The 17,337-nt window shown below is 45.7% G+C and overlaps 1 protein-coding gene across 2 annotated transcripts in view; it reads left to right on the top strand.

Moving 5' to 3' along the window:
• gbf1 (golgi brefeldin A resistant guanine nucleotide exchange factor 1) overlaps positions 1 to 17,337 on the top strand; it is a 78,150-nt gene that overhangs the window by 52,737 nt on the left and 8,076 nt on the right. The window contains exons 18-33 of one of the 2 annotated variants that reach the window (XM_079729807.1): positions 129 to 331; positions 553 to 676; positions 2,035 to 2,160; positions 5,466 to 5,548; positions 6,276 to 6,512; positions 7,245 to 7,338; positions 7,889 to 8,065; positions 8,397 to 8,461; positions 8,633 to 8,756; positions 9,517 to 9,588; positions 9,835 to 9,929; positions 10,503 to 10,656; positions 12,173 to 12,398; positions 12,737 to 12,897; positions 13,108 to 13,384; positions 16,334 to 16,539. In XM_079729807.1, coding sequence (XP_079585933.1) covers positions 129 to 331; positions 553 to 676; positions 2,035 to 2,160; positions 5,466 to 5,548; positions 6,276 to 6,512; positions 7,245 to 7,338; positions 7,889 to 8,065; positions 8,397 to 8,461; positions 8,633 to 8,756; positions 9,517 to 9,588; positions 9,835 to 9,929; positions 10,503 to 10,656; positions 12,173 to 12,398; positions 12,737 to 12,897; positions 13,108 to 13,384; positions 16,334 to 16,539 — 2,424 coding nt within the window. Of the gene's footprint in view, positions 1 to 128; positions 332 to 552; positions 677 to 2,034; positions 2,161 to 5,465; positions 5,549 to 6,275; positions 6,513 to 7,244; positions 7,339 to 7,888; positions 8,066 to 8,396; positions 8,462 to 8,632; positions 8,757 to 9,516; positions 9,589 to 9,834; positions 9,930 to 10,502; positions 10,657 to 12,172; positions 12,399 to 12,736; positions 12,898 to 13,107; positions 13,385 to 16,333; positions 16,552 to 17,337 lie in introns of both variants that reach the window. The other variant, XM_079729806.1, reaches the window with a different exon arrangement.

Genomic DNA, 17,337 nt, shown 5'->3' with positions numbered 1-17,337 from the left:
ATCAAAGAGATGACATCAAGGGTCCAACTTTTCAGTGATCTTTCAGCGGAAACTGACACTTATAATAGAGGGCCAAGCTTGAAACACGCTTTAAACCCTTTAAAACTCAACACGTCATCTGCTTCCAGCTCCTGATCACGGGCACGGAGCAGTTCAACCAGAAGCCCAAGAAGGGCATCCAGTTCCTGCAGGAGAAAGGTCTGCTCAGCAGCCCAATGGACAACAACCAGGTGGCCCAGTGGCTCCGCGAGAACCCCCGCCTGGACAAGAAGATGATCGGAGAGATTGTAAGCGACCGCAAGCACATGGAGCTCCTCGATAGCTTCGTCAAGTAAGTACGCTGAGACTAAGCTAATGAGAATGCTAGTGTAAGGCTAATGCTAGGGTAATAATATTTTAGGCTGATGCTAGGCTAATGTTAGGATAATGCTAGGGTAATACAAAGATAAGGCTATTCTAGCCTGATGTTAAGCTAATTTAAGGCTAATTCTAGGCATTAGAGTCACACCTAGTACATGACAGGCAAACTAAAGACTTCCCCCTGTTCTGCAGCACGTTCACCTTCCAGGGCCTGCGCATTGACGAGGCGCTGCGGCTGTACCTGGAGGCCTTCAGGCTGCCTGGGGAGGCGCCTGTCATCCAGAGACTCCTGGAGACCTTCACTGACAACTGGCATGTAAGGAGAATGTCTGGTGACCGCACTTCAGCATAGACACACTCGTCTCAGAATAAACCCTGTGTTATGTATTGTTCCATGGTTCGTTACCTTGGATTGCCAGGTTACCTAAGGAGAGTTATTAAAGGTATGCAGTATCACAAAATAAGATAGAATTTTCAAATTAATGATTTAAATTTGTATTTATATTGCAGCTCAGGTTTGTCACAGTACAATGGTACAATACAATAAGACAACCCTCCAATGAGATGCATTTAATGAATGCACATATATTTATAACACATAACATTACATTACATAAAATGTTATTTATACATGTAAAACTAAAAACATTTCACCGCATTGATAAAATGTTACTAAAAGACGTACCATGAGTGTTCTACTCCACTAATCCCGAGCACACAGACACAGACACAACAAACACACACACACAGACACACACACGCACACACAGCCAGTAACCCACCAGGGGATGACTGGCCACGATCGTCCCTATCATCACCTCAATAAATAAACCAGCCTTCTAAGGATGGGATGTGAGGAGAAGGGAAGGAGGGGTAACAGTGTGACATAACCACACACACATAGGGATGAGATGATGGTAGAATAAAGGAGGACTACATTTAGAATACGGCGGATTCTGAAAATAGCAAGGGGACTCATGTGACCTGGAAACTATGAGATGGTCTTTTCATAGTCCATAAACACACACACACACACACGCGCATAAACAAACACGCACGCACACACACGCGCGCATAAACAAACACACAGACATTCAAACAGGGACACAGAGAGACGCATACACACACACACCCCTACGCAAACACCTATCACGTACACACCGAACCTAAATGCACACACACTACAGTCCTTGGGTGAGTTCATTGGGCTATTTAGAGCAGTGACAGATGGGTAAATGAGTTTTCCGCCCGGTGTGGTGACAGTCTATTCACCGTGGTGAAACGCCATGTGTTGGTAACGGTGAGCATGGCGTGGAACATGTCTTCTGATTCCATTTCACTCATTGGGGAGGGGTCATGTGATTTTTAGGTCATTCTAGAGCATCGATGTGGTTGTTCTGTCTTCTTAATGAATTCCAACACATACCATATTTGACTTATTTGTCAGATTGTGTCTGATCAATAAAGCTACAACCAGAATAACAAGCCCACCTTGCCTCAACCATTGTCAACCATATTTTCCAGTACAATCTAAATAAATTAACTATATTAGTATAACATTACGTTCAAATAAATCCATTCTGGATTGGTGTCAATGAAGGAATAGTAGAGCCTGGATGTTACTCTGGGGGCCCACCATAATCATTACATGTTATGTTTGTCGGTCGGTCACAGAAAGTCAACGGGTCTCCGTTCATGACCAATGACGCCGGGTTCGCGCTGGCCTACGCTGTCATCATGCTGAACACGGACCAGCACAACAACAACGTGCGCAAGCAGAACATCCCCATGACGCCAGAGGTGAGTGGCGGGCAAATACACATACATCTACAAACACACACCTGTAGACATCTGGTCTATAGGGAACACTTGTAGACACATCGACATGCCTTGAAACACAGACAGACACAACCTCTCCTCTGTCCTTACAATGGCGCTTATTTGTTATTCCCGTGTAACGACTTCGTTACACATGTGGTTAATTTATTCTTACAAACACAGCTTAATTAAAAACAAACTAATTTGTTAATTACACAACCCCTAAAAGATGAAACTTGGCTACTGAGAAAACAAAAAACTGAGAGGGAAAGCAAGTGAGGGACATCGAGAAGATTAAAAAAGTGTGAGAGAGGGAGAGATAGAGATGGAGGGCGAGAGAGAGTGGGCGAAAGAAGAAGAGAGAGGGGGTGAGCGACAGGACCAGAGAAAAGAATCAGGCAGAAGAGAGGGGGGAAAGAGAGAGAGAGAGGGAGGGAGGGAGAGGAACAGGGAGAGAGAGTGAGGGAGAGAGAGAGGGAGACGCGGGACCATAGTACCATTTGTCAGTGTCTGTAGTGACATTCTACTATGCGTGCCAACACTACCACCCCACCCCCACTCTGGGCCTGTCCTCCACTTTGATGCCGTCTCTCAAAGCCCCCGGCCACAACAGCTGTGGCCAGAGGTGGTCTGGTGATCTCACCACCATGCTCATGTGAACAAGAGGGTGGGGGGCTGTTAATGGCCTCTGTGGCGTTATCTATCTCTCTGTCTGTCTGACTCTCTCCCATGACATGTATACATTTGATGTTTGTGTGTGTGTATGTATATATATTTATGTATTCATATATATATATCGGCCTATATGTATGCATACATTTATTTCCTTAGGACCTTTATTTCATGTATTTTCTGTTATTTTTTTCCATTGCAAAAAACTGTTTTATTCTTTGCTTCATTTTTAATCAACATATTTTATTTGAATAGAGATGGAATGAAAAAGCAATAGAAAAACAAAAATGCCAATACATAGATATTTTTTATTGTATTCAGATTTTTCCCATGTTATCATAACAGTAAGCAACATGAAGGGCTTGGCTTCCAGCGCCATTTGGAAACATAAACAAAATAGTAGCACCTCCATTGTAAGTAGCAGCAGCATTACACCGGCTGCCGCGAAGTCACGCAACAGGGCCTTGTTGCATATCACAGCCTGGATGCTGCAGGGAGAAGTAGTAGTAGTAATTTAATTAGTGTTCCTAGTCCAGCCCACGGTCGTGTTCACCTCAGACGTGGTTGTGCATCATGCCCTCTCCATTCTTTACATTTCCCCGACCTTGTGCCAGTTTCCCGCCGAGGGGTCTTGAAAGGATTTTGTTTGTTTTGAGCCACAGCTGATGGTGAGTGTTTCAAATGTACCTTACTCCAGAGCACAGCGCCTTACCTTGTGACGCGCATGGTGTTCAACAACGTGTCAACACACCGTGGTTTGTGTCTACATATTAAGACAGTTAGTTATGACTCTACAATAACTGAGTCGTGTTTTGTTTGGTTCCAGTACCGATCCATGTACCATGGACCCTAAAATCAACGTTTCAATACGAATTGTCTCAAGGTTTCACCCCTGATTGTGCATAAAAAGGTATTATTCAAATAAGTTGAATTTGTTGGGAGGCACACCTGAGACAATGCCAATGAGTCTGCAAAACTATTATATAAATAACAAATATATAACACAAAAATATTTGACAAGACTGGGTGTCGTCTTCACTCGTCACTCTCCCTAGCTCCCGGCTGTTTTGATTGTCCTCGCGTCTTATTGGCTGTCTCTTTCCCTCTGTTTTTTGAGTGACAGATGCTGAAGACTAAACATGAGTCCCTTAAGACAGGCCTTAGAAGACATTGTGGGTGGCCCACTGTCACTGAAAGTCTCTCTCTCTCTCTCTTATACTCTCTCTCTCTTGCTCTCTCAAATAGAACCACACATTGCCACCTCTCACACACAAAGCACGTTTGACACATGGTGTATTTAACATACATGTGCACATTGACACTTAAAAGCGGGTCATGCACACAACAAACAATCTCTCACCCGCGCCGACTGCCCTGTTCTGTTTGAACTATTCCCGGCCCATTCCCGGGGGCTTAATAGTAATTTGGACAAGTGGGATCAGGGAATTCCAGACCCGATGGACAGCAGAGAGTGTAACCCCGGGCCGAGGCCCAGATCCAGCCCCAATAAAAGCGGCGCCATGCTCTTTACGGGCCTGGCGTCTCGCCATGCGGAGTAGCGACCGCGCCATTTGTTAGCGTGGTCGCAGGTCGCCGTATTAGCCGAGGTATGCACCGCGCAGTTTTACGAATGTCCAATCCTCAACCCTAAACCCTTCGATTTTATTTTCATAATGTAGTTTGATCAGGGCCCAGGCAGGAGGACGGTTTGATGGATGGTGGGTCGGTGCGATCCGCTGTCTGTGTAAATTTAGATGGGAGAGAGAGGGGGAGAGAGAGAGAGAGAGAGAGAGAGAGGGCGAGAGGGGGAAGGGGAGGGGGAGAGAGGGAGGGAGGGAGAGAGAGAGAGGGTCAGACAGACAGACGGACAGGGAGAGAGCGAGACATAGTGGGAGAACGGGAGACAGAAGGGGAGAGGGAGACAGAGGGGAGACCAGCATGAGCGATGTGTTTGCGTTCCATCTCAGGAGGAGTGTTTGGCAGCCTGTATGTCCAGCTGCTGCCGCGCTGCCACAGCTATTGTTACCATCGGCTGCTCCACGAGCCTCTGTGCCACACTGTGTGTGTGTGTGTGTTCATTAACGTGCTCGTATGTTAGCGATACCATGCGTGCACTGCCCCCACCACCACCGCCCCATCTCTTCCTTGATCCCCCTCTCCTTGTGTTTGTGCCCCCCCCTCCCCCCAGAGTATCAAGAAGAGCCTTGATGCTGTCACTCATCGCCCTCCAGTTATGTTTATTTACGGGGAGGGGATGGTGGGGTGTCCCTGTCTCCTGCCCATGTTGTTTTTTCCCCTCTGAAACCACAGCTAAAGCGGATCAGGTGACCAAGCGAGACAGCGGGGTGTGGGGTGGTGGTGTTGTGTTGTTTAGTGTATAAGGTCTCTGGATGAGGGCCCATTTATTTTATTTAATATTACTGCCATATTATTATTATTTATGTTTTTTGTTTAAATGGTTCAACTCTGCTATCCAAAGATGGGGTCTTCCATGAACCGCACCCTCTCAATCTCTTAAGGCTAGGGAAGGAGTTCATTTGTGTCATGATATGATCAATGCAAATGTTACCAATTACATCATTAATTATCCATTCATCTTTTCTTCTGATCTGCAGCAATTCAAGAAGAATCTGAAGGGCGTGAACGGGAACAAGGACTTTGACCAGGACATGCTGGAGGACATCTACAACGCCATCAAGTAAGCCCACAGTGTACACCCAAAGCTCAATGAAACAAGATATAGATATCTAATATATCTCTGCAATAAAGATACCCAAGTATCAAGAACTCTGTCAGGCATGTCCTGACCGTGCCCGAAGAATGGCGTCATAAAAGAAAGTATTGCTCTCGGATGATGCTCAATGATTTAAACCTTTATCAGGCAAAGTCACTTAAAGGCGCTGGGGAAAACCACATTTTTAAAAGCAACATCTGTCCATGAACAACATGGCCAAACCAGAATAATTGTTCTCTTATGGAGTCCCCTTAAACGAAATGTTCCCTTGCAGTTTAAGTTTTACGTGGAAGGCTCTTGTATCTGTCACGTTTAATTAAGTTCACGGTATCAGCTTTTCATGCATCTGTGAAGTCCTGGGATGTATACGGTATCAGCGATACCTCGTATCCAGTATTTCATCGCAATAAAAGATCATCCGTGTCAGTGAAATCCTATGCCTGCACGTCGTAAATATTGCTTAAACTTTTACTTCTGATACCTAGTGCTGCTCTGCACTTGCTCTAGTTGTGTTTTTTCCCCAACTCGGTGGTGCAGCACCAAAGCCTTCTCTTTTAGCTGCTCCAATTTTGATCGTATGTTGGTTGTGGTGGCACACATACACAAACACAAGTTGCTTTGAACCAAAGCGCTGCAGTGGGCCACCGCCTAACACCCCCCCCCCCCCCCCCCCCCCCCCCCCCCCCACCAGGACGGACGAGATCGTGATGCCAGACGAGCAGTCGGGCCTGGTGAAGGAGAACTATGTGTGGAGCGTGCTGCTCCACAGGGGGGCCACGTCCGAGGGTCTCTTCCTCTCGCTGCCCCCGGGGAGCTACGACCACGACCTGTTCTCCATGACCTGGGGGCCCACCATCGCCGCCCTCTCCTACGTGTTCGACAAGAGCCTGGACGACACCATCATCCAGAAGGCCATCGCCGGCTTCAGGTACCCAACTCGACTGGATGTAGCTGACGCAGGGCCGGCTGACGTGTGCTGAATAACTGGTCATGGATTCTCCAGTCGGACCGTACTGACCAATATCTTTCAATATGTGTCAAACTCTGTCACAAATATCCTACCATGTTATACAATTGTTCCAGCTGTATTTGTCATTTAACACATTGTTTCCAGTACAATGACAGTTAGCATAATTTCTAGTGAGTTAACAAAATAATTCCACTGTAGTTAGAGATGTAGTTTGTGTGTATACATTTTTGGCATCAAGCGGAAAGGACTTGGCAGATATGTGATATGATGGTCATAAGTGTTTTATGACCAGGGTCCTCTTCCACTGCTATATTGCACCGCCATGTTTCTAGAGTGCAACGGTCGGACGTGCTGGCATTTTTTTTTTATCATTATTGCTATCAAACCTGTAAACTATTGATTTACAGACTAAGTAGCTAAACTATCTTACTTGTAAGTTCTGAGCTATAGTTTTACTTACTTAACAACATAATTAAATCCCTAGCCAATGCTGTCATAGACGATGAGGACATCTTTTCAGGCCAGTACAGGCCACCATAGCTTCTCCTATGTCGTTGGGAAAAGAGAGAGGCAAGGGGGGGTATTAAGTTGTTTGCAATCTGCAACCTCACCACGCTAGTTGCCACTAAATATCACACACTGCACCTTTAGAAAAATTTAATCATTTCCCTTGTCTGTGTTGTCTCGTAGGAAATGTGCGATGATCTCTGCTCACTATGGCTTCAGCGACGTGTTTGACAACCTGATCATCTCCCTCTGCAAGTTCACCACTCTGAGCAGCGAGGTGAGAGGGACCAACACGTCCCCCTGAACTCACGTTCCACACCCATGGAATGGGAGGGTCATGGCACTGAGGGAAAGGGTTTTACAGGAGAAGGTCTGGAGGTGGTCCCGCTGATGAGGGAGAGCTAGGTTCCCAATACTGAATATAATAAATACAAATATATATACTTCATTGTGCAACAAAGATACTTATTATTAGATGGTTATAATGTGTGATAGATGCCATGAGGTGGCCTCAATATGATTTTAACCCGTGTAATGTTAATCCCAGGCTCTACCAGTTGAGTAACACAGGACTACCAACATATTCATATAATGGTAACTATTCATAACGACACCGTAGTAGAGGGCATCAGATTTAACAGTTGGCATGTCCAAAGGTTCTGAATTCAAACCCCAATGTCCACAGTCTAACTGAGGCATCTTTGAAATAAACCCCATCGCCCCTACCTGATCCTTAGTAAGATGTATCTGTAGTCACTGTAAAGCACTTTGGGTAAAATTACAAAACAGTAAATGGCATTAACGTTGTGTGTTTGTCGTTACCCTAGTCGGCAGAGAACCTTCCAACAGTGTTTGGCAGCAACGGTAAGGCCCAGCTTGCCGCCAAGACGGTGTTCCACCTGGCCCATCGCCACGGCGACATCTTGCGGGAGGGCTGGAAGAACATCATGGACTCCATGCTGCAGCTCTTCAGGGCCGAGCTCCTGCCCAAGGCCATGGTGGAGGTGGGGACGCTGGCACTTGCTCTGTGGTTAGCGTGATGGAGGTGTTGATGCTACCGTTAGCTCTTTTGTTAGCATGCAGGAGGGTGGGAAAGCAGCATTAGCTGTGTGAGCATAATGGAGGTGGAGGTAGTGCTAGCTTGGTTGTTAGCATGGTGGATGACGCTAGTGCTCTGTTGCAAAATATCATACTTATATAGTTGTTTCTGATGGAACCATGGTTGTCATTTATTTGGGTTGTAGAATTGATCTCTCTGACTGAAAGGGGGTTTATGTGTGTTATACTGCCACCTGCTGGTCACTTCTGAACTGCATGGTGTATTTTGACCCTCAGGTTGAGGACTTTGTGGAGCCAAATGGAAAGATTTCCCTTCAGAGAGTAGAAACGCCTTCAAACCGGTAAATAATGCAATACTCAAACAACCCTATATATATTTTGTTGTAAACAAAAAAACATCCGATTTCTAATGAGAGACAAAAACAGAAGGACAGCAGAAAGCTGAAAGACATAAGCCAAATAACTAGTGCTCTTGTTCAGTGCATCCTGGTCTCCTCCCCTTTCCACTTCAGCGGTGAGTCGGCCGTGTTGAGCTTCGTGAACTGGCTCACGCTGAGCGGAGCCGAGCAGTCTGGACACAGGGGTCCCTCCACCGAGAACCAGGAGGCAAAGCAGGCCGCCATCCTCTGCATCAAGGTAAGGGGTGGGAGAGGCTTGCACACTGCGGTCGGCTGTGCTGTTTACGCTGGCTTTGTTTCCTATCCGCTGAACAAAACGGACACGAAACTGCCTGAAACCCTGTGAGGGTGTTAACAAGGCAAATATTGGATAATGAGCTGCTCACCTAGGTGTCTTAAATCGTGCTTTTTTAGGGTAAATAGTTGCATTTGGGGGTACTACTAGAATAGGGTTACATGCCTGTGTGTAAAACACACCGCTTATTAATCTCACACGGTTCATTTCGGCAAAAACAATTTCAGCATCTTTCAAAAATGTTCTGTTTTGTATCATGTCGCTTTAAGGCCCCCCTCCTGAGGAGCCTGGTCTGCTGTGATTGGTCAGCACGGCCACTCTATTGAAATTGGTCAAACGCTTTGCCTGTATGTCGACAAATTCACCTTTATTCAGACTTCTGCACAGTCTGCCAGTCACACTATTGCGGAAGCAAAGTTTGAGGGCAAACAAGCTGTTACACACACTTAATTAGGGCATGGCTCGGTGAGCGTGAATAGTCACCATGGGTTGAACTTATATATTTCCACCTGGGCAGATGTAAAACATGTATACATACTTCTAACAGTCCAAAGCAAAGGGATGTCGAAAAAGCATGATATCACCCCTTGAAGCTGGTTTGACTCTGGGGGAGGCAGGATTAAGATTGAGTCTCCCGTGTGCATGTAAACTCACTGAATGTTTTTTTCTGTTCTGTAAAGTGTCTCATCTCTTCTTTCCACAGCAATGCGACCCAGAGAAACTGATGACGGAGAGTAAATTCCTCCAAGTGGAGTCTCTGCAGGAACTGATGAAGGTACTGACACATGTGCTTCATTCAAGGTGCCCTCTATTTCAGTGTTTTCTTCCTCTAGGGATGCTTACAGTGCACAGGCGCTGAATTGGCAGATGTAAAACGGAAGCACAACTGTGACCGGCACAACTTAAAAACATTAGGTCTTTAAGCACAAGATCGAGATACATTGGTCCTGTGAGTGACAGAAACGCAGAAAAACGCCTTGCAGATGAAGGCTGTTTAACCCGACCCCTCCTCCCTGCCCAGGCGCTGATATCTGTGACTCCTGACGAGGAGACGTACGATGAGGAGGACGCAGCCTTCTGTCTGGAGATGCTGCTCCGCATCGTCATGGAGAACAGGTGGGTCACGATTGGTCGACACGTTTCAACGTTCTGGTCCTTCTGAGGTCTTCTTGAAAGGTAACCAGGGACAACATATATGCATCTTGAACTTCTGATGTTTAATGCAATAACCAACTATTCTTAAAAATGTGTATATAAAAAAACATATTTTTGGACAAAGACATTGGACAGCAATAGATCATTCATATTACTTTCTAACTATTTAATAATTAGTTTCAGTTCGATTTCTTTCTTTTTTTTTATTACATGCTTAATGAATTCAGATGGGTCAATAATGAGCAGGTTGTCGGTTAAGTTTCCTCAACGATGACTATAATTGAGACTGTGGACCTTGGTGATTGTACCAAGTACCTGGGACTTTTTCAAAATCAACAGTTCAGGTTTTAGAGGCAACCGTTTTCCAGTTCAAAGTCAAAACTTTGGCAGCGAGACAGCTCTGTAACAATGCCAACAACCACAACCTGTGACTCATTCTCACACCCTTTTTGATTCCTCCTCGTTCTCTCTCCCTCCCCCCGGTCTCACTTTTCCTCCCCCTCTCTCTCCCTCCCCTTCCCTCCTCCGCACCAGGGACCGTGTGGCGTGCGTTTGGCAGACCGTGCGTGAGCACCTGTGCCACCTGTGTGTGCACGCCACCGAGAGCTGCTTCCTGGTGGAGCGGGCCGTCGTAGGCCTTCTGCGCTTGGCCATCCGCCTGCTGCGGCGCGACGACATCAGCTCCCAGGTACGCCAACGAGCGCCCAACACATACTCCTACAACACCTCCTGAGACCGTAACACATTGAGGAGCTTCTAGAGAATACACGGGGAGCAAACAATGCAACAAAAAAAGATGAGCTGATGGATTCAGCAATCAATCTTTGTAGCCAAATGAAGGAATAGCGTTTGCTCTTTGGCTCAGACTGTAACTCCTGAGACTGTAACGCCGTAGACTGTAACGCCGTAGACTGTAACGCCGTAGACTGTAGCGCCGTAGACTGTAACGCCGTAGACTGTAACGCCGTAGACTGTAACGCCGTAGACTGTAACGCCGTAGACTAAAACGCCGTAGACATACTCCTGAGAATGTAACCCCGTAGACTGTTACTCCTGATACTAGCTTCTGAGACCCTCAAACTCCTGAGACTAATCCCTGATACTATCTCCTGAGACTCCCTAACTCCTGATTGTGCTGGAGTCACAGTATATGGAGATGTCTTCCATGCGATCGTTCTGACTCGAGCTAGACGTGTAACAGTTGTTTTTGGTTAAAAGCCCTTCTTAGGTCGGGTTATACACCAACATCCTACATCGTACACCGTACATCGTAGCGCGCTAATGTCCTTGCCAAATGTGTAATAATGTAGTGTCGGGAAAAGGTCTTTCTCCTCAATCTGCGATTCGGGCATAGCAACGGTGTTATGCAACATCCTGCAATGCTGGCTGGTTACCCCACTTCTGTTATCCTTTGGTAGCTCCTAAGAACCAGGCAGGCTATCCTAATAGATCTGTTGTTTAACTTACCAAACAAAACTCCCACCCCCGGCCATCTCCTTTGAAGATAACACGGCAAAGTAAGCGTTTATTATGATAGAAAATAAATTGTGTAACGTTTCAAAACAAAGTCCTGTCGGTGAGAGAGAGTTATGTATCTGGTAGTTTGAGGGGGCGGGTCCGAAGGGGGTGATTATGTAAGGCGGCAGGGCAGGGGTTATCTATTGTTGACCTTAAGTTGGAATGGAACATAGGGCTGTGATAGGATCTCATGGTCGGCGTGGCGCCGTGTGTTCCCGCCCCCACCATGTGTTCCCTCCATATCCTTTCTCTCCCCTCCCTCTGATTGGGAGCCTGAACTCCAAATGAACCCAGCCAAGATGGAGTCATATTCAGGGAATATTCTCGGAATGGATTCTAGTCGTTAAAAGATGATTGCAGGTCCGGAATGACATGCTTAAACATTCTCAGCTCAAATTAAATGCTTTCAACGATTTGTATCTCCTTCGCTTTGCTGTATACAATATTGCAATGTGGTTGACAGGATGCAGTATCTTGATCGGGGAGGGAAAGCACCATCCCAGTACAGGAACTGATGCGACCCTCTCCTTCTGCTCGTTTCTGAAACGCGTTGAATGACAACCTAACGTCTCTAACATTTAGTAAAATTTCCCCCTGAACAGGTAAAACGTAATATTCTGGGTCCGATTTCTGTGTCCGTCAGGATTGACCGAAAGTTGCATGTCCTCCCCCTCTTTGGTGCTCAGGTGCTGCTGTCCCTGCGTCTCCTGCTGATGATGAAGCCTCACGTCCTGGCCAAGGTGAGCCGCGAGGTGGCCTATGGCCTCCACGAGCTGCTCAAGACCAATGCGGCCAACATCCACTGCACAGAGGACTGGTACACCCTGTTCTCCCTGCTGGAGTGCATCGGGGCTGGGGTCAGACCCCCCGCGTCCTTCCGCCTGGCCTCCATCAGCTCGGACCACGACACCGGTAACACTGCTGCTGCTCCGGCTGGGCTTTGATTGGTTGTTGTTTCGTCCCTTTTTCCTTGTGTTTTTCTTAATTGCTTTTTTTCTTTCGCTCACTTGCTTGAACTTAAAAGTTTTCCACTTTTCTTGTCTTTTTTTTATCCATCTTTTCTTTTGTTTGTCTTTTTCTCTGTCATCTTTCTTACTTTTTCTTCTTCTTTTCCATCTTTCCCCCTTTTAGTTAATTCCTTTACTTTTCCTGACATATTTCCTCTTTATCTCCTGCTCTCTTTGTGTCTTGTTTGAAGTGATAGTTGAGTTTTGCTCAGAGTGCTCCTGTTTGTCCCCACCTCTGCGCAGGCGCCCTGTCCGATAGCGAGCTGTCGTCCCACCAGCCCAGCGAGGTGAACCGGGACCGGGGCTACACCTCAGACTCTGAGGTGTACACCGACCACGGCAGGGCCCGCATGCCGCGCTCCATTACCGACGTGGACGTGGCCAGCAGCAGCGGCTGGCTGGTGGTGAGTGCAAAGTGAACGTCAATCAGTCAGTTTCCCTTTAGCAGTTGTGTAAATGCTGGATTCTATTTAATGATGATCAATATTTGAAGTGTAATGGATAAAAAAAACCAATTATTTAACATATTATTACCAAATATAAAGGTCCTTTGTCTGAAAGGTGTGACATGTATAAACGCACCCTCCTTCTCCCCTCGGCCTATCCGCTCGCAGGTGGGTAGGGACGACCTGGAGCTGGCGACCACCAAGGCAGGCTCCTCTACCCTGATCCCCCCCAAAGTGTCAACCACCGCCCCCCTGCACAGCCCCCTAGTGAACCAGTACAGCCTGACCCTGGGCCAGGACCTGGGCCAGCACGACACCAAGTCCCTCATCAAGTGCGTGGAGACGCTGTCCTTCATCGTGCGCGACGCCGCCCACGTCACCCCCGACAACTTTGAGCTGTGTGTCAAGGCCATCCGCGTGTTCGTAGAGGCCAGCCTCAACGGAGGTGAGATTGACCAGGAGGAGGAGGTGGGAGGGTATGGGTTTGATGTTCCTTCATGGCTGTAGCTTCCTGACCATGTTTAAGATGGGATTATAACTAGGTTGAATAATATTTGTTATGGTATTTAATGTTTTGCTCTTCCCAAGTTATAGAGGGAGAAACATAAGTTCCTTGTTGAGGCGTAATAATAGGAAAAAAATCTAGAAAAATAATAGACTAGGTTATGTAGTCATAGTAATAATAATAGTAATAAATAGGTGATGACTAGGATACTTGAAGCAAAATATCATGTATAAATATTACATATACATGTGTATAAATATTACATATGAATATCTTATAAATATATCTATATATATATCTGTGCTCAACTTACGTCCTACAATTCCGAGAACCTTGCGACCAGCCAATAAATCTGTTGGTCTCGTCCGGTAGACTACAGAAAACCCCTAAGCTGTAACAACCTTATCTCCTCTGATGAACATTCCTACTGGATATGCGCGGTATGGTTGCACATCGATATCCATATCCCACCTCCCATTATCGCCGGGTTTTCAACCTTTTAAAGCCACCGTGTCAAATGCGCCCCCACCAGAAGACACTGGCAGTCCTCCAGTCCCTGGCTCACATGCCTCGTGGAGAACAAAGCGGACACCTCTCGGCCCACCTCTCCCACTACTTCCACTGCTGCTTATTTTCAGAATGTAGTCCATGAGTTCATTGTCAACTTTTGAGTCACAAAGGGGCCGTGGTCCACTCGGTGGCGTGAAGACATTAAGAGGTGTCTACCGCTCTAAATAAATAAATAAGACGGTCGTCAAAGCAAACGCGCTAGCAACCGCGGGAAGCCCCGCTCAACACCCCTGGGAACGACCTTGACATTAGGCGCCGCGTTGACCTTGGGTCCCGGGAGCCGGCGCTGAACTATTCCTACGGTGGCCTGTGGGTAATTAATAGCTCACTTCAAAGCGGACCTCCGGATCTTCCGATGCTCCTTGGGTTCTGGCAGGCCGCGCCGGGCCCATGCCAACACGCTTCAGTCATGGACCTTCGGGGGTCTCCTCCAATCACAAGCCCAGCCTCCCTTTTTAATTTAAAATGGCAGAGGCACATTTTAAACGACACGACAAGACCACCTCCTCATCTGTCTCTATGTCTCTCTCTGGCTCTCTCTTTCTGTGTGTGTGTGTGCGTGTGCGTGTGTGTTGTTGTGTACGTGTGCGTGTGTGTGTGTGTGTGTGTGTGTGTGTTGTCTTTCCAGTCTGTCCTCTGTCTCACTTTCCATGATGTCCACATGTTCTGGAAAATATTTCAGCCATCTTTCAGATATGAAAACAATACTTGATATATATATATATATATATATATCACAAACGACACTGGTTCTCGATACTGATGGATTTATTGCTGCTCCTCCGTCATCTCACCGTCCACAATCATCCACTGCAATATCCACTGTCGAACTACACAGTATAACAATGTTAAAATAGACACGTTCACATACTGTAAAAGGTAAACACAAATATATATTCGGAAAAATTGCATTAGATTGCTGCACATAAACATAAGGGAATGAGGTTTCTTCCGCAAAAGCACCCGGTTCAAAATACCCAAAAGTTAAAACATCTTATAAACTCTTCCGCTCAACTTTGTTACTTCTTAAATGAACACACGGGGAATCTGAGAATAATGTCCGTCCACACACATGATTTGGCTGTTAAACCTAAATTAGCTGTTCCACCTTAAAGTGTGCATGTGCCACGGAAATTTAACTTTACGTTCCTACCTAATGTTGCAAACTCGATATTCATTAAAAACTAATTAAATGCATAAATATAAACAAAAACATATTAAATAATGACAGAAATAATATTTATGGCAGTTAAATAAATTAATATATATATATGTGTGTGTGTATATATATATATATATATATATATATATATATATATATATATTTTTTTTTTATAATAGACAATCACAAAGCAGATGCCAGGCCAACCATCTTTATCTCATAAACCTGGCATACAATAAGATAACAATTACCCAATGATGATAAAAACAATAATGTCCGCTATAGCTCCATAGGAGCTCTTTTGGTCAAAGGTCTCTCCTCGGCTCTCAAATCCCTGTCCTCTCTCTCCCTACGACCTTCTCCCTTCCTCCCATGTCTCAGCCTCCCCCCCCCCCCCAACCATCCCTCTCCCATCCTTCATCCGTCCTCTGTTCATTCATCCCTCCGTACGCCGCCTCTGATCTTTACAGTAAGACAGGATTAAACTCTGCGGAGAATGGCAGTACGACACTTTTTGGCTTTACGCAGACTACTCCCGCTATTCAGGCCTTATACCCCCCCAGCACTAGATACAAGCTGTCAACACAGCCTTACACATCACACACATGTACAAGCACGTGTGCGTTACGACATGCTCAGACATGAAGCGCGGGGACTGTGGAAGCCTCGAGCTAAGCGGCGTGCTAAGCTCAGCGTAGCGCTGATGGAAAGTGTAGAAACAGGCTCTGTTTTTTGGGAGTCCTTGTGTTGTCATGTCTTCTGTTCCAAAACGGCTCTAAGTGGGAAGAGTCCCACAGCATGATGCTTTATTTAAGGGGCATGGTTTATCTTTCAACACTTTACCGTGTCACTTCTTACATTGCGGCCTATTCGTTTTTTGTGAACAATTATTTTAACAGATAAAGACATTCTTTCAGTTTGATTAGTTTACATTTACATTAAGACACAAGCAGGCACATTTATCCACCGTGACTTAGAAGCTAGGCTCGGAACAATCAAAAGCCATTGTTTTACTGCTGCCTTTGTCTTTCAGCCTCTGATGACATTGAACCCTCTCTTTGTTCATTCATTCAGCCCGTTTCCTGAGGGGGAGTTTACTAGTAGGCATCTATTAACAAGGCACTTTGTAGGATTAATCTCCTTGTGTCCTACACCAGGCTACCGTAGCCACGACAAGAAGAAGAAGTACGACTCGTCTAAATCTCGCCTGAGGAAGAAGACGGGCGGTCGAGAGAAAGATGGCGGGTCCGGCAACGGGCGGAAGGGCACGAACAGGGGGGCAGGCCATCGGCACTCGCGTTCCCATAGTGACGAGGAGGAGGACGACAGCGTGCCCGCCAGCTACCACACGGTGTCTTTACAGGTTAGTCAGGACGTAAGTACCACGGCCCTCCTTACCCTCCTATATCTTATCTCTTATATCCTTACAAGTATTCATATATTTATTTTAAAAGATATATATATATATATATATATATATATATATATATATATATATATATATATATATATATATATATATATATATATACTTGTGCTATATATTCACTTTATTCTTCCGTCTGGGACTCGCAGTTTTCCCAAAAGATGAATCTGCCTGTGTTTTTTAAAAATATCGAATATCATCTCTATTTCCAGCAAAAATTCCAGAACAAAAATCAGAGAATCTCAGAATCAGACCAATAAAGAACGCAAATGCGGACCAATGACATCAATGGTCCAAATTTCTGATAATTTTTTGCAGAGTCAAGATTGATGTTGCAGACCGCAATTTCTTCAAATCACTTAGATGAAGCAGTACTCTTAAATTGGTGCAGTGTTCCCCTTTAGGTTAAGTGCATGTGAGTGCTCATCGTTGAATCCGATACATTTGAAAAAGGTTTGGTTTGAAATTGATTTTAGTGATTTTCTTTCAGGTGATCTTTTGGGAAACCTGTGCCCTACTCAGATATTAAGGCAAAGAGTGCCATTTTAAAAGCTTCTACAATCATGCCCTGCTATTAGTTGGAAGAACGTTGGCACCTTGAACTGATTCTAGCCAGTCGGAAACATTGATTGGGCTGACCTCTGACCATTGATTGTGCTGGTGTTTGGTTCCCCTTTGACTTTGTCATTTATTGAGCACAGAGGCCTGGTTTGAATGGTGTGTTGAACGTTTTGT

Source organism: Pollachius pollachius (genome assembly GCF_949987615.1).
Source record: "Pollachius pollachius genome assembly, chromosome: 2".
Taxonomy (NCBI): Eukaryota; Metazoa; Chordata; class Actinopteri; order Gadiformes; family Gadidae; genus Pollachius; species Pollachius pollachius.
This window is presented reverse-complemented; position numbering and strand designations above follow the sequence as displayed.